Source organism: Micropterus dolomieu, linkage group LG07 (genome assembly GCF_021292245.1).
Source record: "Micropterus dolomieu isolate WLL.071019.BEF.003 ecotype Adirondacks linkage group LG07, ASM2129224v1, whole genome shotgun sequence".
NCBI classification, from domain to species: Eukaryota; Metazoa; Chordata; class Actinopteri; order Centrarchiformes; family Centrarchidae; genus Micropterus; species Micropterus dolomieu.
In genome coordinates, this window is record NC_060156.1 from 16605490 (window position 1) to 16628138 (window position 22649).

The 22649-nt window shown below is 41.0% G+C and overlaps 1 protein-coding gene across 1 annotated transcript in view; it reads left to right on the forward strand.

The window, feature by feature from the left end:
* Nucleotides 1–22649, forward strand: part of col4a1 (collagen, type IV, alpha 1) — a 40551-nt gene that overhangs the window by 13285 nt on the left and 4617 nt on the right. Inside the window, exons 2-42 of the mRNA XM_046053487.1 lie at nucleotides 3855–3908; nucleotides 5888–5977; nucleotides 6830–6874; nucleotides 7014–7058; nucleotides 7244–7306; nucleotides 7434–7487; nucleotides 7723–7749; nucleotides 7872–7946; nucleotides 8046–8108; nucleotides 8347–8382; nucleotides 8490–8528; nucleotides 10278–10370; nucleotides 10502–10537; nucleotides 10651–10710; nucleotides 11005–11040; nucleotides 11148–11192; nucleotides 11297–11329; nucleotides 13268–13328; nucleotides 13458–13493; nucleotides 13612–13758; nucleotides 13917–14000; nucleotides 14081–14164; nucleotides 14404–14474; nucleotides 14637–14828; nucleotides 15204–15372; nucleotides 15510–15602; nucleotides 15851–15955; nucleotides 16097–16194; nucleotides 16591–16741; nucleotides 16848–16961; nucleotides 17267–17434; nucleotides 19264–19353; nucleotides 19483–19635; nucleotides 19772–19870; nucleotides 19969–20058; nucleotides 20300–20439; nucleotides 21135–21261; nucleotides 21370–21450; nucleotides 21786–21884; nucleotides 22236–22286; nucleotides 22378–22563. Of these exons, the coding sequence (XP_045909443.1) occupies nucleotides 3855–3908; nucleotides 5888–5977; nucleotides 6830–6874; nucleotides 7014–7058; nucleotides 7244–7306; nucleotides 7434–7487; nucleotides 7723–7749; nucleotides 7872–7946; nucleotides 8046–8108; nucleotides 8347–8382; nucleotides 8490–8528; nucleotides 10278–10370; nucleotides 10502–10537; nucleotides 10651–10710; nucleotides 11005–11040; nucleotides 11148–11192; nucleotides 11297–11329; nucleotides 13268–13328; nucleotides 13458–13493; nucleotides 13612–13758; nucleotides 13917–14000; nucleotides 14081–14164; nucleotides 14404–14474; nucleotides 14637–14828; nucleotides 15204–15372; nucleotides 15510–15602; nucleotides 15851–15955; nucleotides 16097–16194; nucleotides 16591–16741; nucleotides 16848–16961; nucleotides 17267–17434; nucleotides 19264–19353; nucleotides 19483–19635; nucleotides 19772–19870; nucleotides 19969–20058; nucleotides 20300–20439; nucleotides 21135–21261; nucleotides 21370–21450; nucleotides 21786–21884; nucleotides 22236–22286; nucleotides 22378–22563 (3583 nt within the window). The remainder of the gene's footprint in view (nucleotides 1–3854; nucleotides 3909–5887; nucleotides 5978–6829; nucleotides 6875–7013; nucleotides 7059–7243; nucleotides 7307–7433; nucleotides 7488–7722; nucleotides 7750–7871; nucleotides 7947–8045; nucleotides 8109–8346; nucleotides 8383–8489; nucleotides 8529–10277; nucleotides 10371–10501; nucleotides 10538–10650; nucleotides 10711–11004; nucleotides 11041–11147; nucleotides 11193–11296; nucleotides 11330–13267; nucleotides 13329–13457; nucleotides 13494–13611; nucleotides 13759–13916; nucleotides 14001–14080; nucleotides 14165–14403; nucleotides 14475–14636; nucleotides 14829–15203; nucleotides 15373–15509; nucleotides 15603–15850; nucleotides 15956–16096; nucleotides 16195–16590; nucleotides 16742–16847; nucleotides 16962–17266; nucleotides 17435–19263; nucleotides 19354–19482; nucleotides 19636–19771; nucleotides 19871–19968; nucleotides 20059–20299; nucleotides 20440–21134; nucleotides 21262–21369; nucleotides 21451–21785; nucleotides 21885–22235; nucleotides 22287–22377; nucleotides 22564–22649) is intronic.

Below are 22649 nucleotides of genomic sequence, written 5' to 3' on the forward strand. Positions count from 1 at the left end.
CAGCAGGAGTGGGAGGTTATGGCAGAAATGTGCTGGGAATGTGATGTTGTTTTACGAAAAGCCTGTAGATGACACTGACCAGATGTTTGTGTGACCTTCAGTTTCCCTTAACATGGTAGGGAATACACATGAAAACACATACAGCTGTTGGAAATGTACAGTTAATGTGGAGCGCTTTCCTGATGGGAATATGTCTGCCCCCATGAGGTTAAAATCAGTATTGCCGCAATACTGTTGATGAAACCTGCGGACAAAATGTATGCGGGAGGCTAGAATTGGTGAAATGGTAGAAATGGTATGAATTTCACACAAGACAAAAGAGTTACATATACTTGCCATATTTGGAGGTTGGCTGTAATACATGATAAGTGGATTTGCCCACTTTGGCAAGAAGAACAGAGGCAGTGAGTCATACAGCAACAGAATTTAGTTAAGAAGCCTCAAGTCTGTTATAGCTGTTTTATAAGGTCAGGAATTCAGTTTGATTGTGTGTGTTAAGACTTGCGACTGTATTGATTGGCTGTGGAAAAGTTAAAAAATTCTTTTCACTGAAGGCCTCAGAGATACAGTTAAAGGGTGTTATTATTCTTTTCCTTCTTTTCTGTTATGATAGTATATTATAATGTCAGATGTTCATTCTAAACGTGGCCAAAGTTAAAAATAATAATAATTTACTTTGTGGTGTTTATTTTGTCTGAACATTGTGTATTATTTATTTCTGTCCAGTAAGTGACTACACTCATTTGAAATCTGGTAAACTCCAATAGAAATTTATAATGCCTGATCCATGCAAGCTATTCGGTAACAGGCGCCGCTGGCCTCAGCCATGATGGTGCAGCTATTGTGTTATTAGGATCCAGTTATGCAACAGCTCTATACACTCTCCCTTGGTTTACATTAAGAGCGTCTGTGTTAATGTCAGGATCTATGGACCGACATCGCTCTCTGGCCCAGACCTGTAATCTCGAGAGTAAACGTTGCTCATCACTTCCTCTCTCCTGGGCCCATCTCAGAGCTGGAGTTGTGTATCTAATGATGTCATACATATTGAGCAAGTGTTGTTGAAACATTAGGTCTTCTGGGATGAGGCTTGAACGTAAGTAACATCCTGCACCTCTAACACATAAGGCCAAGGACTACGTTAAGAATGCCTGTGAAAGTGCCTCTGAATACTATGTCCTAAATCTCAGTTACACCCTACTCGTTCTCTTCTTCTGTTGGCATTTCATGCTTTTATCTCAGACTCTCTCAAAGCAAACTTTCAGGACTTTATTTCCCTGCCAGATCCAGCTTCAGTAAACAATCACAAATACACTGTCATACACACAATTATGGTAAGGCACTGTTTTGTGCAGCACCCAGTAAATGTAAACACTCTGCCAACATACGTCATGTTAATTTTTCACTGTTTGGAGACATCCACGCCTGCCATCCAGACTTAGGAATGACATAAATACTTGTCCAAAGAGGCTGTCTGCTACAGAGGTTTACTGGCTCTGATAAAGGTTCTCCAGTGACTCACCAGCCACTGTATATTCACAGTGGACACCGCAGAGACTGAGGCTTCTGCTCAGTCTGTTTGCTCTTTTGAAGATCATGCTGTTTGGGCGTGAGTAGCACCACATTCATTTTCTCACAATCTGACGCTCTAGCAGACTCTGTACTGTGCCGGTAGCCTGTAGCACAATTTAAATATACTCCTTTACACGAAAGATACAGCATTCAGAATATGACTTGACTAAAAGTACATTCATATTCTTAAATAATTCTCGAGTAAATGTACTTTACATTCCACTCCTGTCAGTACGTTATTTTCATCTTGGGCTTGTGTGTGAACTGGTAAGCCCATCATCCACCTTTCACCAGGGAGATAATCAGAACCCTCATCATCTGAAATACCCGGGGATCTGTATCTGTATGATAAAGGTCCTCTTAAGGTCCCCTTTTTATGCAAAGCTCAGATACCCAATCAGACGAGTCATCCACTCGAGAACTGCAAGACTCATTAGCAAAAAGCTCTTTTTGTGCAGATGTCAGTTGGGTCTTTGTCCCTATGTCTCCCATCTGGTGTTTGGGTTTATGACAGAGCATAACGGATATAGAAGGAAAATAAACAGGGCAAGTCAAAGAAAGACTACCTTGATCTACCTGCAGATTACTGCGCTGTTCTCCAGAGATCTAGCAGTAGACGTGACAGGGTGGAGGCTTTTCATCACACATAAGCACGCATAGCGTCCTCATCATAGTGCCTGTCAGTTTGAGACTTGGGTTTCCTGGTCATGCCCTCCAACATGTAGGAATGTCTGCTCAGCTTGTCCCTTAAAGAGAATGGAAAAACTGTGAGACAGAGAACAACAGGTGAATGAGGGGTGACTTAAGCAATACTTAACCATGAGCAGCTGTGATTTACTTAAGTGGTGCTGACAATATGTGAACGTGTTCCCTCATTGTGTTAGCGTGCCTTCACTCCCTTGGTGAAATGTCAAAAAAGAATCACATTAATCCAGCACCAGGAGCTGTTACTGCGAGCCAGCAGGTTTTCCATAAGAAAACACACATGTGCGTAATTCTGAGAGTCAATATTCCTTTTCCTCTGTTTGTCTTATGATACTAATCTGATCTGAAGCAGGTGTCCTTTACGTTTTACTGTGGTATAACAGAAATTAGGCCTTTGGGGGGGGGGGAAAAACACTTACAGAACCAGGAGTGGGGAGGTGAGATGAAGTGAGTCAGAGGTGTTTGAGAGAGCGGGAATGGGTAATCTTGCAGGCCACACGTGTTATATTCTGCAAATAGAGAAAAACAAGTGAACTGGGACAGGGTGGGGGCAGTCAGGACTGGAGGTCCTGTTTCCCTGTGGTTTCCCATGGTTTTAGGGCCACACATTGATTCACTTATCAGGTATGTTGGAGAGGATTGCGTGTAAGAAGGAAGACAGGGAATATGTTGAAGACTTGGACAGGATATTAAGAAAATGTATAATTAAGAATGACCTATGCAGAGATGACTGTAAGGTTTAGAAAGTTGAGAACGGATCACGATGAATGGTGATGGAGCCATTAATTTGTTGTGTGTGTGTGTGAGAACGAGAGACACAGTCAAATATTTCTGGGTAGTGAAGCTGTGCTCTCTCTGCTCAGGCCTGCAGAGCCTGTCCAAAGCTCTGACAGGCTTCTGGCTGGATGCCCTGCACGTGAGTCTAGCAACAGCTGGATGATGGAGGGAAATGGAGGAGAGGAGCAATGGAGGAGAGAGCCAAGATAGTGCAGGCCAGTTCCCAGGCTCCAGCTCCTGGAGAACCCAGAGGAGAGGAAGTCCGGGGAGGGAGGTTGGGGGGGGGCGGCAAGAACAGCTGCTTTAACACCCTCTGCCTGCATGTAGTTCTACAAACCTAATCAGTGACCCTTCATGTGGCTTAAAAGTAACCTGTTCACATACCTGATCAACACCACCATCAAGAAAATTACAGACACTATAGTTGTTTTATATTATGTGAACAGGGTAATTTGTAGTGACACAACCACAGAGAATTTCCCCCCAACTCTGCCGTTCTCTTTAGCTCCGTGCAGCTTGATAGCAACTGGGAAAGATCAGCAGGCTTGCATGAAGTTGCTCACTGTGGTGATTTGCAGTGTCAGCGGGATGTCTATGAGCCATCTGGCTGAGGCAGTATACTATTGTGCTATAGAAGAATGAAAAGTTTGTAGCACACATCTGATGGATGACATACAGTGACACTCAGCCGGTGCCTCTTGTACTGTCCAGCTGGAAAACACTGTCTTTCTATGATTGTTCTAAATGTTTTGTCTTCCGAGTGATGGATCATTTATTGTTATTTTTCTCTTCATCCTCAGGGTTGTGGGGCATCATGTGGAACATGTGACTGCAGTGGTGTAAAAGGAGCAAAGGTGAGATTTGTGCTCATTTCATTTGTCATTTTCAATCAATCCTTGTGCATTTTCTTGTTATTATTGGATATCAAGCCTTCATGTTAGTTTGCAGTTGCAGTTGATGCAAAGTGCAGTCTCTTTAAGTTCATAGCAGGCTGAAGCAGCCGTGACGGTGCTTCCTACTGTATGTTCTGACTAATGGGGTCAGCTCAGTGGGACAGACTGGAGCTAGGCCTCAGTGGAAAAGCAGTGGATGGGGCTCCGTCACGGAGCAGAGACCAAGACGGGAACAAATATCAGTTTGAATTAGAGCATGTCAGGACACAGCTGGGCTGAAGGCCTTATTACCATCAGAGGGAGGGAATCGCTCACATACAGATGTATAAATAGTGGGGACACTTGCTATGAACTGGCTGTGAGCCTTTGAGCTATCAGCACATAAAAGACCAAAACCAACAATAAATTCATCCAACTGACAAGTATTTCCTTTGTAGCCAAAGCCTGATATATTTTATTCAATCAAAAACAAGTACATATGTTTTCAGTGACCTTGGTCTGAAGATAAATACTTACTTACTTTATAAACTGCACTTTATTATAGAAGGGATCTCTCAGCCAAAATACCTGACAAATTCTTTATTTAAATCAGTTGTTCCAACCTGGGGGCCAGTTTTATCGAGCTAAACGTGAGGAGTCACAAAAGATTAATAGGATAGCAACAAGACTTTCGTCTTATCTTTACCTTTTTCCGAGTGAGATCATGATATGTCCTCTCAAGCACTACAATAATCAAATTAAGAAGTCTGGTTAAATTGGTCATAACCAGAAGAAAAACGCAACCTTTAACAAGGGGTCACAAGTAGACGCTGCTTTGTTTTATGCTGTCAAGCAAGGAAAGTTGGGAACTGATTCTTTAAAGTAGATTTTTTTTCTACTGTGAATCCTACTGTTTGAACATACATGCGTATTTTTGGCTCAGTTATATCAGACGACTGAAGACTGTTATCTATAACCTCAAAGTGCAACAGTCTGGCCTTTTATGGCTCCTCCTTACAGTAGCAGTCGCCAAACATTCAGCTCTCCCGACAACAACAGATGTACTGACTGTGTTCGGTGGAGCTCGGCCAATCCACTGTGGTTTCAAAGTACCTCTGTGTTTTGAAAGTTGCTGAAAGGCCCCAAACAGCCTTCCTAAAATCTCCTGTAAGTTTTATTTCCAATGACATCACTTTCTGACGTTACACAACAGGAGTTGCCATGGCAACCCTATGATGTTTCCCATAGTTCAAAATGCAGTGTTTCTCCCGACTAATGGTAGTCAGGTGTGACATTGATCCAAAAAGTTTCAATATGGTTTTATTCTTATTTATTTTTATTTATTTATTGCCAAGTTTTACACAGCAGAGCTGTGCACGGCAGTTTATGCTTGGCAGCTCTGGGAGTGCAGTGAAGAAGGAGCATGACTCCTCTCTTTTATAAGCAATGCTGTCATCTAGTGGTAGATAGTGGAAACAACATATATGAATCTTTCTTGGGCAGATTTAGGTCACTGGGAAGGACACAGATGATATTTGTTGAGACCAATATTTGTTTTTATTGTTTTCAATACTGTTTTTAATAAAATAAAATATGCTTGGCTGTTTTGGCACTGGCTTGACCCACGTGTACTGTATGTAAACTTAAGCAGAGGAAAGAAAGAATGAAAGTTTGCTTTTCATATAATATACAAACAAGAACATTCATAAAAATTGGACTCACAGATCACATTGTGTTTTCCACTTATATTTATTTTCATGACACCTTTAGTGATTAGTGTCTGAAATAGATAGATAGATAGATAGATAGATAGATAGATAGATTTATTAAATCATAAAATATCTTGAAATCTGTTTTGAAAACTCTTTCAACATTTTGTGGTTAAAATTGTTCTTTCTAATCTTTGTTAATATAAAGATTTTTGTCCTTTTACCATCAAACTCACATTCTGTGCTTCACAGGGTGAGCGTGGATTTCCTGGCCTTCAAGGTAATATGGGATTCCCCGGTATGCAGGGACCTGAAGGGCCTCCAGGGCAAATGGGGCCCAAGGTCAGTACAAACTCACACACCAATTAAAATGAATAACCTTAAATTAGAATGAATGAATGAATGAATGAATGAATGAAGCTTTATTATTGTGTCATGCGTATGATTACGCCCAGCCCGCATGGGCTTACAAGACACCAACACTGATATACAGGAAAAAATAAATATACAAGATAGCCAGGTCCAGAGTACATCATATACAGTGCTAACCAAATAGAAACAAGGATTAGAAGCGGAATAATAATAAATGGTACATATGTATTCAGATACATGCATGTATGTGTTCATACATAGATGCATTCATATTTACTCAGATAACCACCCACATAAACCCATAACCTTACACAGAACAAAATTAAATCTAGTTAAACAAACTAGCTTGCCTTCTTTTCCAAGCTTTTGAGACAAAGTTTGCAAACTTAAATACATCACAGTTAAACAAGCATGCAAATTTTTGATCGTCAGCATATCAAAATATTTCAGAGATTTGCCGTGTAACATTCAGAAGCAAAGATTCTCTTAGATCATCATAATGTGTACAATACAAGAGGAAATGAGATTCACTTTCCACTTCACCGAGGTCAGATAGCTCACACAATCGTAAGTTTGGGTTGGCCTAAAAACATTGTGAACTGATTTTGCCCTCACAGTTAATGAAAACATGGGACAAACACAAATATACATTACGAAATTTTTAAAACACAAAACAAACTATTGATTGTTGAATTGAATTTAAGTGATTATGCAGTATTTCCATTTGTGTCATTTGTCACTACAAATATGAGCTGACTTCATGGCTCCTAAGAATAAATCTTTCTCTGTTCTGATGATCATGTTGTCATTTATTTCTCTCAGGGAGATTTGGGTGAACCTGGGGGTCCTGGACTGAAAGGAGTGCGGGTAAGTTACTAACCACCAAAATCATAATACAGGATTATATTCAATGAGACAGACTTCTATTCCACAAATTATTGCTTATGTTGTTGTATTAGTTTTGATGTTGGCTTGAAACAATAATACTGATATGGTGATCTTGCAGGGTCCTCCTGGTCTGCCAGGTTTTCCAGGAAACCCGGGACTACCAGTAAGTTCCTAAAAAATACGGTTAGATGATGTTATTATTTTTTAGGTTGCATTTGAATTTTGGACGCTGTCTGTTGGGAGGTCATTTCTGAAGACCGAGTAGAATGACCAAGAAGCTGGGGGCAGTTTGTCACGATGTACCTGAAAATTGTCTCACATTGTGTATTTGTGAACTCTCGCTCTTAGGGCATCAATGGAAATGACGGCCCACCAGGTCAGCCAGGTATCCCAGGATGCAATGGGACTAAAGTAAGCCACTTCTAAAATGTTCTACTGTGTTTCGAAGTATTTGTTCACCTGACGCCTGGTGTTTTATTTTGTCACGTAAACCTTAACACCGTTTGTACCTTCTGACTGTGTTGTGTTTGTGTTTCAGGGAGACAGAGGAAGGGATGGCACTCCCGGTTTTGCTGGTCTTCAGGGACCTCCTGTAAGCAACTGTGACTCACATGACAATCAACCACCACTCCACTGCCCAGCACACATTTCAGTTGTTGCCACACTATGAAAACTAGTCTGTGAAGTTTTTACAACATCACAACCATAACATTAGAATCATATGATTTCTACATGATATAGAAAAATGATGACAGCATCTCAAAATTGTAATATTGCATCCTTCCAGAATATGCTGTAGATATGTCACTACTGTCCTCTCTTTTCAGGGCATCCCAGGACTTCCTGGATTGAAGGTCATCTGAAATTTATGAAGCATTAACATCTTTTATGTACATTTTGTAAAACAATACAAGGATTCCTGCATGAGGAGACACAAGTGTTCACCACCACTTATTTTTTGTTTTGTCTCCTACAGGGCGATCCTGGTGGTGTGATTGGGATTGTTCCCCTGAAAGGAGACAGAGGATTCCCTGGCGCACCTGGATTACCTGTACGTTTGTGTCTGTGTGTGTGTTCGTGAAAGGAGACTGAGACACTGTAATCTGAATTTTCATGTAAAGTTCTACCTACACACGTCTTTCTGTCCCAGGGATCAGCTGGACCTTCTGGACCTACTGGACCTCCTGGACCTCGTGGCTATCAAGGACCCAAAGTGAGTTACACCTACAGTGAGGGACTGTTTATCATCCTACAGAGTCACAGACAAACTTTGACAGATAAGGAATATTGGTTGTGCAGAAACACATGGTTATCGTTTAAAGAGCACAACTGATCATCTCAGTAGATTTTTTAACCTGAAAAATACTGATGGATAATTTCTCAATGCTCATCAGTTAGATACAGTACTAGTATTGTCAGTTTGCTTGACTGATTGAATAACTGTTTGACAGGGTGATCCTGGCCCCCCTGGTCCACCTGGAGACAAGGTAAGACTAATCATACATAAAGATTTTACAATTGTAAAATAAAGTCCACCATCCTCTTAATCACCCAAGTGAGATGTCATAGGACATTTTTTTTTACTTATCTGCAGGGTGACAGGTTGGCCTTTGAAGGCGAGAAAGGAGATAAGGTAAGAATTTTAGTTTTATTTTATATATTTGCTAAAAAAAAGGCATTGTTTAAATTTCTTATATGATACTTTTCCTGTAGAGGTGGTTGGAGCACTTTACAGTTCAGTAATAAAACAATAAGAATGGTGTGATAGCTTTCTTACCATATGTGTTTTCTTCCTTAGGTAAGAAATAATATCATCTCAAGTAAAGTTTTGATGGCATTATCTTAAAAAATTGAAATGTGAAAGGAAATTCCAGCAGTCTCTGATAATTTGTGGCCATGTCCTGTATTTTCTAGTGATTGTGAAGGTATTTCAGGTATTGATCAGAGGGGCCGTAGTCGTAGGCACATCACATGTACATGCAATGTTATTGGAAAGCAGCATCAATTAAAAGAGCTATGAAGAGCCGTTTCATTCAAAACCCTACCCAAACTGCTCACCACCTACACAGTTAGACTGCTCTGCCACCCAGTGGACATAGAGTGCAACCCAATCAACAGCACCAGTTGACAGCATGCACCAGGATAGCGTGCATTGTCCAATTAAATTTGGCTGGGGGTCACAAGGTCTTCTTGATTTTAAGGACTGTAAGACAGCTTCATTCATTTTTTTTTAAAGTTTGGATTTTTATTTAAAGAGGTGGTATTATGGTTTTTGGCTTTTCCCCTCTCCTTTACTCAGTTATATATCTTTTTTGTGCATGTACTAGGTTTGCAAAGTGAAAAAGCCCAAAGTCCAGCCCAAAGGGAGTTCCCATCTCCCACAGAAAGCACTGCTCTGAGCTGCCTGAAAACAGCTCTTTGTAGTACAGCTGAATCAGCTGTTTACCAGCCTTTCTCTGACCTGCCCTTCTCTGCTTCTGATTGGCTGGTAGTCCTTAACTAGGAACTGTGCATGTGCAACTCCTAACAAAGATTATTTAGAGACAAGACGTATCACTCCATAGCTAAAACGAAGCCTTCAACACAGGGTGAAAAGAGGAGCTGCAGCAATGTGCAGTATGAAAAAAAATATGGTGTTTTTTGAAAATGAAACCATGTAAACCTGTTTTGGCACAACCTCTAAATAGGATTTTAAACCTGAAAATAAGCATAATACCACCTATTTAAGATAAAAAATCCTCATAGGATAAGGGCACGGGGAAGACCTGAACAGAGCCTTCGCTCTCCGCTAAACAGCCCCGTCCTGATTTAGAGTACACAGTTAAGACAAACAAAGAGCTAATGGAACAATGGCCAAGCAGGGGGAAGAAAAATCAGAAACAATCTGCCTCTTCCTTACAGAATGTATGATCAATAAAAATTTGAACAAAAAAACAACAAGGGGTATTTTCCTAAAGTTTCTAAATATAAAACCCATCTCTGATGGAAATGTCACAATCTTACATACTTTTACTTTTAAGTTTGTATCTAATTATCCAAAAATATTCAAATTGGTATGCAGTTTGTGTGGAGTTTTGAATGAAATGGCTCTCTATACAGAGTAACGCTTGCACACTGACTTCAAACCATACATTTATTTAAATGAGCAACATTTTGATCATATAGATTTCATCAATAATCTTGATTAATTTGAGCCAGTTAGCCAGCTGTTTAGTTTAAGAGGTAAGATAATTCTCTCAACACATTAAGGAACAATTAACTCTTCAGTATCTAAATCACAAAATTTGGAGATACTTGATTTTCACTCAATGAATTTGCTTTTCTTTTGATGAAAATGTATTTGGCTTTGGCTGGTGTTGTGATCGCTGCTGTCTCCCTGCAGGGTGAACAAGGATTTCGTGGCCCACCCGGCCCTCCTGGACCTCCAGCACCGGCAGTGGAGGGACATACCACAGTGCATGTGGCTGGACCGCCGGTACTCACTCAGTTTTTAAAAAAATGAACAGAAATTGATCTATTTTTATGTATAAATAAATTGCAATTGCTAAATGTCTGTTTAAGACTTGTATTATTTCCTGAATGTGTTTGTGTTTTTTATTACTAAAGGGTGAAAAAGGACTTCCAGGAGACAAAGGAGAAAAAGTTAGTATTTTGCTTTCAAATGCTGAAGTGCATGTCTGTCATTACTGCGCTCACAGGCTGTTATCTTTTACTTCAACTTTATACTTTTTTGACACACCTGATTTTCTTTGCAGGGCTTTTGCATCCCACATCACGATGGTGTCAAAGGTGATCACGGCCCGCCTGGACCAAGAGTAAGTGGCAGAAATGTGTCTCTATGGGATGGTATAATGGTATAACAAATAAAGAAAAAAGTTCAGCGTTAGTTGTCACTGTGAGATTTGTATGCAGATTTGTCAAAAGTTTGACTGTAACATGGAAACAAGCTTTTTTATAATGTGACAAAAAACCTTAAACTTGTTTCACTTAAGTTTCTCTGTGCACCCATTTGAGCAGATACAGATTCAGTTGCATGTAGATATCTCCATATTATCAATCCAAGTGAGAACAAAACTAATAAAAGTGTTTATCTGTTTCTGTAATTTTAGGGTAAACCTGGCAAAGATGGAGAGGATGGGCCAAAGGTAACGAAAATTTAAAGTATTACTCACCTGCTGTACTATGCCCAACTGTTGTTTTATTTTATTTTATGAAATATGTATCGCTAAAGAACGTTTATACTTTTATACAGGGAGAAAAAGGCTTTCCTGGAAATCCTGGATTCACTGGTTCTCCGGTATCTAGTGCAGCTTTTATATACTCTGCACATATTCAATGCTTTAATCTAAAACTTAAATGATCTTGGAGGTGTTAAGATCTAAATTTGGTATCTTGTTTCAGGGTTCAAAGGGAGAAAGAGGACCACCAGGTTTTGTAAGTAATCTCTCTCCTCCCTCTCCCGTTTTCTCCTTTCCTTGCTTCCTTTCACTTTCACCCACTCACTCTTTTCCATCAGCTACAAAGAGGATGAGAAATACCAGCAGATGTCACAACATATTAAATCAGTCCCTTTAACATGCTCACACATGAAAGGGGATTACCTGCAAAACCCTGTAAATTGCCCAAAATCCTTAGTCTATCTCTCAAAAGTAAATATTTATATTATTGAACATGTCAGTGCCATCAGAATGAGTCCTTCTGTCATTGTTTATATTAAAAATAAAAAGATATTCAAAATGTTTAGCCATGTTGTCATAAAACAGTGTAGGATTTTCTAATGTAAACTATGGCTAAGGTTTGGATGACAATGATTGAAAATGCACAGGGCTGCATTTTTTTCTGTGTGGCATTTATCAGTTTCATCAGTACAGAGTTATACATTGCAAGAAATTGGACAGTATTCCCACTTACCCTTTTACAGTTTGTACTGTAATTTGTCAACAGAGCATGTCATTGTGATGCAGAAAAAACAAAACTGTTTTACAGTCAACACATTACAAAATTAGAAATGTAGGCTGACATCCTGTCTGTTGGGCCACTGATTCTCATCCACATCACAACAGATATCTTTATCAATTCAGGACACATTTATAAAAAAATAAAACATTTCTAATAGACATGTATAAAAAATATGACAGATTATGACAACGTTTTCAACCATTTTGCATGTAATGACTAATGCAGTCAACTTAGGCCTAGATGTTTTGGGGGGTAAGACAGAGAACCAGTCTTATGCGCTGTGATCAATATGACATGAGCAGTTGATAATGTAGGAAACAGCCAACAATTGTAGATAATCATTTGCATAAATGTGTCAAAGCATTTGCAATTTGTGACGAGAGGTTGAACAAGTAGTTTTGAGAATTTCAATTCTGCTCTGAGAAATGTACCAAAGCGAAAAACTGTAAGGCTAAATATTATTAAATTTGAAATTATAGTAATGTAATGGATCAAATTAACAAATAGCAAAATTATTCAGTTTTTTCATATCCTGGCAGTGTGAAAAGGACTTTGTAATAGTACTTAGACCCTAATCTAGGGACTTGTAAAGTACAGAAACTATAACATAACAGTTATGAAATTAATTGAGTTTCTCTGGGGGATATTTGACTTCTGACCTCAATATTTCTAAAACCCTGCCTTTGGCCTTGATTTGAGGAATGTCAGTTTGGAGACTAAAGGTTTTAATAGAATGCCTGCATTACAAACTATTGTACTAAAGATGTGGGCATTTACCAGGCAGGGAGGATCTAACAAAAGACACTAGTGAGTTGCATTATGGGAAACGTAGGATCCAGAATTAAAGGAGCCTGACCCATATGAGGGACTTAAAGAGCAAGTTAACACACACATTTTCTTTAGTTGACCTGTAGCAGTTTCTCTAGTAGTACTTGTATCTTCTCACCTTGCTACAGTGATGTAAAGTGTACTCCAGGGTCTGTCTGTACACTGTGACATCACTGTTGAGTTTGGTTAAAGGTACAAGAGAGCACACTTCTGACCACAGCCATACACATCCATCAGTGAAGCTTGGTGTGGTCAGAGGTGCAACAGATTGAAAAAGTTTAACCAGAGTGCAATGAGTGTTCACTGCTTTTCAGCCGGGCATTAAGTTGAGAGATAATGGCAGTTATAGAGACACGAGACAGCGAGACACAGAAGGATATGATACTACCATGTGTAATTGTTTTCTTTGCAGTTATTTCAATACAAATAATTTGCACCAGTACTGCAGTAATAGTCAGCATTAGAAGTAGAGATGGCACGTAAAGAGTTCTGAGTTAATCTCAGTTTAGGTAGATCAAAGTAATAAAACTTAAACATAATCTTAAAAAACATGTGCCCTTACTCATTGTAATTGTCTAATTTCAGGGTAATGGTGCCCCCGGTCCTCCCGGTCCTCGTGGTCTCCCAGGATTAAATGGAGAAAAAGGTAAAGCGAGGCTATAGTGTGCCTCCAAATACGGACACACACACACACACATGCATAAACACCAACCTTGGATCAGTTTCCATTATATCCCTGTTTTTATTTCCTTTTTGGTTTCTTCCTAATCCACAGGTTTTCCTGGTCCTCAGGGAGAGGCGGGTCCACCAGGTAAAATAAAACAATATTTCAGCATAATATAACAACACAGCATTGAGGCTGCATACTGTATGTCAGCCACACACTAACCTGAAAAACGCACAACTGGCTTTCTTGCCTTCTACTATAGGCCGGCACATTGAAGGGCCTCGTGGAGAGAGGGGTCAGAAGGGAGACATGGGTGAGAAAGGAGATAGGGGTATGGAAGGAGAGTCTCTCATTGGACCTCCAGGACAACCAGGTCTCAGTGGAGCCCCTGGACCACCTGGACAACCGAGTATGTCTTATCTTTGAATATTAGAATAATTTAAATAAATGACAACATGGTACACCCACATAAAGTGTGTATCTACAAATGATTTTCTAATCTCGTTTGTGTGTGTGTGTGTGTGTGTGTGTGTGTGTGTGTGTGTGTGTTATGACATGGCCTCACAGTTGACCCTAATGAATGTAACATTGCTAAAGGAGCTCCTGGTCCACCTGGACCTCCAGGGTTACGAGGGGAAGTGGGACAGAAAGGTAAGAATGTCTACAGTTAATGCTGTATGTACCACATGCATCAATACTGCTGCAAGAGAACAAATTTCTGTGCCTTACAGGTGACACAGGAGATACCTGTGTTCAGTGTGAAAGTTTCGGCCCACCTGGATTACCTGGCCCCCAGGGTCCTAAAGGAGATCGAGGTGAGTGAACAGTGGGTGCCTTCAAATCAAAAGGTGTTTGACATCAAATTTATGTTGTCAAAATGTTGTTGGCTGTTTTGCTGGAGACTTCTGACCCCATTTGTCGACTCTAGTTGTCATTTTCCAAACACAATGAATTGGATATTTTCTTATTCCACCATTTCTTCCTGTGTATCGACACCCACTACCATAAGTATTTAATGAGCTAAGAATGTACAATTATCTATTTCACCTGGCAGGACCTCCTGGGCCAGTTGGCAGCAAGGGAGACAAGGGTAGATCTGGTTCTCCAGGAGAACCTGGAAGACATGTGAGTAGAATAACGTCTCAGATGCTTAGGACAAAATTCTGAGCTGTTTTGTGAATGTTTTCATAGTTTATCACTCATTTCATTAAGGAAAACTGAAAAATATCAGAACATGTCATTTAAATTTTCTTTAGTGTATGATACATTTTTTTTACCTGTGTGCAGGGTTCTCAGGGCCCTCCCGGACTGATAGGCGCTCCTGGTGCTGTTGGTGAGCCAGGGGACGTTTTCGTTGCTCCTGGTCTGAAGGGGGACAAAGGACTGCCTGGTCAGTCTGGTTCACCAGGACAGCCAGGGAGAGATGGACTGCCAGGGAGAGATGGCACCCCAGGTTTTCCTGGTCCCAAAGGAGAACCCGTAAGTGTGGTTTGTTTGATGACTCAAACTATCAGGATATTAGGACAGTATGCGCTAAAATTGTCCAATGCAATCTATCACAGCATTTCATGACTGTCCCTAGAAGCTTTGAAAGGACAGTAAAATAAATAAATAAACAGGCCACTTAATGTTTAAAACGCTTGTTTTCAAGTTCATGTTTACTTTCATTTGCTATAATGAGTATTGGTTATATTAACTAAAAAAATGGCTGTATGCAATGTGGGCAGTAATGGGTTGAGACACAGATCACCCAACTTTACTGTCCCTCTCAGTCTCTATTCAGTCTCTCTGATTTATTGTCAATCTTAAAAACAAAATAGATTGGACATCCCCATTCTCTAATCTTGCTTTCAGGCAAAAGAGGGCATCAAGGGTGAGCGTGGACCAGCTGGGGACCCTGGTCTTATTGGGACTCCGGGAGAGCGGGGTCCACCTGGCGTGCCAGGCTTCGGTCGACCAGGAGAGTCTGGAGAGAAGGGCAATCCGGGGAGACAAGGCTTTCCTGGAGCTCCCGGAGTACCTGGTGAGCATGATCAGAGATATCATAAAGATGCACTCATATAGTCAAAGAAAAGTCGAATCAAACTTAGGCATATCTGAGACTCACACACACACACACACTGTACATTCATTCATTGACATATAGTTTGTGTCCAACAGGTATAAAAGGTGAGCCAGGTACAGGTGTGAGCACCCCAGGACCTCAGGGAGTACCTGGAACACAAGGAGAACCTGGCAGACCTGGAGTTAAAGGTGAGAAACAGCATAGTCAGCATGTTTTCAATTAACTCGTCTGCAAACATTATTGATTTGAAATTTGTCCTTTGTGGATTAATGCGTGAATTAATCTCATGTTTGATCAACGAAATAACATTACAATTAGGTTGGAGGAGCAGAGTATCATCATGCAATTACAATCAACAACATATTGTGAAGATTCCAATGCATGTGAAGATTGTTGATGATTGATCCATGTAAAAATAAAACATTGTTGGCTGCAGGTGACAGTGGCCTGCCAGGTGACCCAGGGTTGCCAGGTTTTCCTGGACTGAAGGGTGAACACGGAGCTCCTGGAATTGGATTTCCAGGCCCAACTGGTCCGAAAGGTAAGTTACTCCAAGCTGACCCGTACATTCATTGAATACTTACAGATTTCTAAGAAAAATGTAAACAAACTATACTTACAGTGCTTGTACATGAACAGAACAAAAGAGAACTCAGTATAAATGTTTTGTCCATGTTTCTAGGAATCAGTGGAATTCCAGGAGCTCAAGGATTACCAGGAGAGCCAGGAAAACCAGGAAAGGATGGCTTAACTGGACAACCTGGTGCACCTGGACAAAAGGTGTGTATTTTGCTGCAAATGTATTTTTCTTACTAATTTAAGTACAGATTGATATTTTGATACATGCTGCCACATTGTGAAAGTAACTCAACAAGTGACCTGAAGCATCCTGGTTTTGATGAAGGACATAAGTGTTCTGTGAAACTTTCTAAAGCTTTGGTGTGAATGCCTTCTGCTTTTTGGATGCTTAATACAAATATGTATTTGAGAGGACTTAATTTAGGAACATTAGAGTACATAATTCAACAACCAGAATTATAATATCATCTATGTTATGGACATGATAAACTTTTTAGATGTCCAGATGATTTAAATATCACATAAAATCACTAGTGTCAGTTTGCTACTATTGCCAGAGCTCAGATGCAAATCAGTGCTTATTTCTATACTTTGCAGGGAGAACCAGGACGGGGTCTCCCAGGCCCAAAAGGTTCGCAGGGCCCCCCAGGAATTATTGGCTTTGCCGGAGAGAAGGGTAACATTGGACTACCTGGTGTTGCTGGACGAGAAGGCCAGACAGGACCACCAGGGCCTCAGGGAGTCAAAGGTATTGCAAGTCACTTACAACAACTCTGGTGTGAAGCCTGGTTTGATTCAGTCCATGCCACAGAGTTAAAAGGCACATCTTATGTTTTTTTGGTCTTTAAAATTAGGTGAGGTGGGACCCCCAGGACCTCCTGGACAGGTTGGCTTACCAGGTGCTCCAGGAAAAGGCTCGCCCGGAGCTCCTGGACCACAAGGACCACCTGGAGAGCCTGGACCGTTCGGTGAGCATAAACTTGGCATCCAAACATACAGACCTTTAGATATTTTGACATGTCACAGAAGAAAAAGCACAGGTGTTAATAATAAGATTAATGATGGCTGAATCAGTTTCAGGGTCCTGATATTGTGGATGCATGGACACTTGAATAGATCACAGCCATGTCTGTGATTTTCTTACTATGAAAGATATCTTAAAAAAATGTCTGCTGTCAGATTGCAATGCATGCTCTTTAATTCCCTCGCCTGACTGTCAATTGATGTTGCGCGAATCATAACAAACATATTTGTATGTGTGCATGTTGAACAGGTAGGGAAGGTGTTAAGGGAGAAAAGGGCTACCCAGGTCCTCCTGGTCTGGACATGCCTGGGCCTCAAGGAGAGAAGGGAGCCCCTGGGTTTCCAGGAGACCCAGGTCCTAAAGGACTGCCAGGGCCACAAGGCTTACCAGGCAGGGACGGTCTGTTTGGAAGTCCAGGTGAGACAGACTAACAGCAAACACATTAACAAAAAAACTCAAACTGAACACTTTTTCAACAATGCATTGTTTTTCACTGTTTTTGGGCATGTGGGTATTTTTTTCTTGTTTAGTTATTTGTACAAATACACTCACCATCCACTTTATTAAGTACACCTAAAATAAATAGCTAATCAGCCAATCACATGGTAGCAACCGAATGCATTTAGGCATGTAGACGTGGTCAAGACAATTTGCTGAAGTTCAAACTGAGCATCAGAATGGGGAAGAAAGGGGATTTATGTGGCATGGTTGTTGGTGCCAGACAGGCTGGTCTCATCTCAAATAATCACTCGTCACAACCAAGGTTTGCAGAATACCATCTCTGAACACACAATACGTGAAGCAGATGGGCTACAGCAGCAGAAGACCACACCGGGTGCCACTCCTGACAGCTAAAAACAGGAAACTGAGGCGACAATTCACACAGGCTTAACAAAATTGGACAATAGAAGATTGTAAAAATGTTGCCTGGTCTGACGAGTCTCAATTCCAGCTGCTACATTAAGATGGTAGAATTCAGGTGGTCAGAATTTGGCGTAAACAACATGAAAGCATGGATCCATCCTGCCTTGTCAATGGTTCAGGCTGGTGGTGGTGGTGTAATGGTGTGGGGGATATTTTCTTGGCACACTTTGGTGTGGTGTGTTGGTACCAACTGAGCATCGTTTAAACGTCACAGCCTTCCTGAGTATTGTTGCTGACCATGTCCATCCCTTTTGACCACAGTGTACCAGTGCATCTTCTGATGGCTACTTCCAGCAGGATAATGCACCATGTCACACAGCTGAAATCATCTCTAATTGGTTTCTTGATCATGACAATGAGTTCAATAAACTCCAGTAGCCTCCACAGTCACCAGATCTCAATCCAATAGAGCACCTTTGGGATGTGGTGGAACGGGAGATTCACATCATGGATGTGAAGCCGACAAATCTGCAGCAACTGCCTGATACTATCATGTCAATATGGACCAAAGTCTCAGAGGAATGTTTCCAACACCTTGTTGTATGCCACAAAATTTAAGGTAGTTCTGAAGGCATAAGGGCGTCCAACCCCGTACTATCAAGGTGTACCTAATAAAGTTGCCAGTGAGTGTAGATAATGGCTAGTTCCCAGTAAAATTAACATAATGTACATTTCTACAGGATTAATTTCTTTATTATAACAACATATTCATGCCTGCGTCACCATTTTCTGCTCTGGGTTTCTATTTTAATCAGGAAAACCTTTGTCTCTTGAGGTAATTTGAAGCATCTACTTTGCCATTCTTTGCTTGACTTTTAAGATCTTGCCAGTGAAACTCTTCCTGTACATCTTACACATTAAATGCCTTTCAGGTCTTCAGGCCATGAAACATCTGTGCAGGAAGTGTTAATAAAGTGTATAGAAAGAGAAACTCACAGCAGCAGTGGTGTGTATGACGTGACTTTATTGTTGTTGTTGCTGTTTAACAATGTGGTTGAAATGATCCTGGTTTAATCACATGATGTTAGGCCGTTGTAGTTAATGTACTGTTTGAGAATATACTGTGAAGTCTTTTTTGCCTTTTTTTCAGTACATTAGGCTTACCACTAAGGGGCAGTAATGTGTAAGGTTGAATATTGAACCTACCCTTAAATTTGACACAAGGAAGAACCAGGGCTGCCTTTTAGAGGAAAATAATTATGAAATTTTCAGTCTTTGCTTTTAGTGGTGCAATACTGAGGAGGCTGCATTGGGTGTATTATTTAGAGAATTTACTCTTTTTCATTTACAGTAATCTCACTGAGTGTGTGTTTGTTTGCCAGGTCCCAAAGGCGAAATGGGGGTCATAGGGACACCGGGAGTACCAGGATTTCCTGGACCACCTGGTACACCTGGATCTCCTGGTCTGAGAGGTGAGTAAGACCAAACTGTGAAAAATACTTATTGCGTACTAGCTTTCTTCAGCCTCTCTCATACAGCGTTCATTTTTAGGTTTTTTAGATTTATCAGTTAGAATTTCTCTTTTCCTCAATCTCTCTCAGGTGATCCCGGTCTTATTGGACCAAAAGGTGATACTGGAGAGGCTGGATCTAAAGGAGAAAGAGGAGAGCCAGGACTTCAGGGACCTCCTGGGAACATGAGCGAAGTTGACATGGAACATATGAAAGGGGAGAAGGGAGACCGTGGAGATACAGGTATAAAACAACATACAGGCCTATGGATCAGTACAAGTATATGCGTGACATAAAAATCTGCTACAAATTGGACCATTGGTGAGTTTGGATATTAGAAATATTTCAATTTGGTTTCGAATTTCTTTTTTTTTATTAGGTGAGCCTGGGGCCACTGGACAGAAGGGCTACCGTGGAGTTCCTGGAGACGCTGGAATGCCAGGCAAAGATGGAGATCCTGGATCACCTGGAAAACCAGGTGACCAACTAAACAGCATTGCAGATTTTTAGGATTTTTAAACCACATAGACTACAGTACATGTGGTAAATAGATAATTTTCAATCCCACTGTCTCAGGAGAGAAAGGAGACCCTGGTTCTCCTGGAGAGCCTGGCAGCATGGGACCACCTGGACAGAAAGGCAGTCTAGGAGAGATGGGTATACCAGGTAAGAACGCACAAGTGAAGCACACAAAATGTGGGGTCATGGGAATGCCAACAAGTGTGAGAGTATGTGTGTATGTGTGTGTGTGTAAACATGTTTAGTGTGTTACAAACATGAAATTTAGAAGTGTAAAATCTGTTTTATTACATTTCACATTAAATTGTGACAAACGCTGTTTAATGCAAGTTTAACGCAACTCTTGTACATGTCTTGCCATTTTGTCTGCTTGTGTGTGTTCACGCAGGTATATCTGGTCCAAAGGGTACTAAAGGAGATATTGGTACACCGGGACATCCGGGATTTAGAGGCACAGATGGACTAAAGGGAGATAAGGGTGCAGCTGGAGAGCCAGGTATTGGACTCCCAGGACTTCCAGGAGAAAAGGTAACCCACTGTTATAACATGGGTTGTGTTTTATAACACAAATTCTTTGAACATAGGCAGATACTTCTATTGTGCACTGAAAATTGACAGGTTGCACCAGCAAGGCTTGGATGGCCATTCAACTCACAGTTAAATTATCAGTACAAAGGATAAAACACTATCTTGGAAAAACCTGGAGTCAAAAGTGTGTGTACATGGTACCTTTGGAAGAAAAGTCAACTTTCAAGGAGCTTGCAACGAGAAACATATGATCACCAAATTCTGCTGTATGAGTGTATGTTTAGTAATGTGCATTACTACACGTGTCAATGCTTTCAGCATAGGGTTTTGTATTTCTAGTCCAAAAAGTTTTCATTTCATTTTGGCTCACTGTTTGTTAAAAGTGTGAATGTGATGCGATCCACATACTCTCTCTCCCTCTCTCTGTGTCTTGGTGGACTATTTACACAGACAGTGAAACCACAAATAACCACTATTGAAAAAAAAACAATGGATAAACTTAAAATGTCGAGATTAAAGAATGTAAACTGGCGCCTAACAGAGTCCTAGGCGATTAGATGTCCTAATGGACATGTTTTGTCAGTTTTACTGTCTTCGCACTTTCAACATCTTCTTTTCTGACTTGTTCCTCTAAATGATCATCTGTACCTACCTATCTTTACTTAGCATTCCTCTCAATTCCTCTTCTCTCACAGGGTCTGACAGGGCAGCCAGGATTCCCAGGTTTACAAGGAGACAAGGGTGAGAGGGGTCATGAGGGTATGCCTGGCAAGCCAGGACCACAAGGGTCCAAGGGAGAAAAAGGAAGCCTCGGGTATCAAGGTCAGATTTCAGTCTGTGTTGTCTCATTCATCCTATTTGTCTACAACACTAAGTAATTATTCATGTTTGTATTCCATGTGAGTTGTTATCGTGGTGTGTGTTATACAGGTCAGCCAGGTAGACCAGGTGAGAAGGGTATCCCTGGGCTGCCAGGGTCTGCAGGAGAACCTGGTCGTGATGGACGGCCTGGTAAGTAACAGGATTATTCATTATCATTTATCAGATAGTTGACTTGCCCGAACTTTGACATTTTTTTTCCACTGTAAGCATAAAATAATATAGCGTTATACAGCTGCTTGGCCTTTTTCTCAAATCAGATTAATCAGAAACCCATTTCTTGGATAAATAAGGAGCCTTCAAGATTAGCTGCCATGTTTTTCCACAAAGATCAAAGACAGCTCAGGGAACGGTCTGCTTATCAAACAGATAAAGAAAGGATTCATATACCTGTCCCAAACAACTGCCTATTTAGGCTTGCTAGAAAAACCAAAACTAACAAAGTGTGTTAACCTGTTCCATCCCAGGTGAAGGCGGCTTGCAGGGACCTCCTGGTGTTACTGGAGAGAAGGGAGAGCCCGGAGTGGACGGAATCCCTGGAACTTCTGGGGAGAGAGGAGACCCAGGTGAGTGTCCAAGAAGTTAGGAGGTGACTACACTGCTGTTACAATACAGTGAGCCTGTAGTAGCCTGAGTCAGCCTGATAAATTCTACAGGGTCACTCTGGCTTAGGACCCTTACCCAAACCACCACTGCCACATTATTTATGTTGATGCTGATTTTTTTTGGGAACATAGATACCGGAAGGCACCCATTAAAGATTCAGATAGCAATGCCTTTTCCAAGTAGAGACAACCACTAATTGTAAAGACAAGGCGGTATCTACTTTGGGTTTTCAGGTTTTGATTCATCCTAACATCTGCAAGCCTTTCACTATCAATCCAAACATTTTTTATCCGTCTTATCCTTCTCTGCAGGTTTACCTGGCCGAGGTTTCCCCGGGCCACCTGGAGTGCTTGGTAGCAAAGGTTAGAGTTCCTTCATCATTGATTCATTTAATCCCTCAATCACTGAAGCCAATCAGAGTTTCATCATGTGGCCTTATCGTTCTCTCTCCAGGTGACAAAGGTAGTCCCGGTTTCCCTGGCACTCCAGGCCATCCAGGTGTCCCTGGTATCAAAGGTGACAAGGGACTTGCAGGCTCAGAGGGACCCCAGGGTGAGCCAGGAGAGAGGGGATTCCCAGGTGCCTCTCTCGAGGGCCCTAAGGGAGATAGGGGAGAAACAGGACAACCCGGAGAAGGAGGTATGTCACATACATGACATGCCAGCAATTTATTATTTGGACCAGTCGCCAAACTGTAGTCCAGTATAGAGCCACCGTTAGTGAAG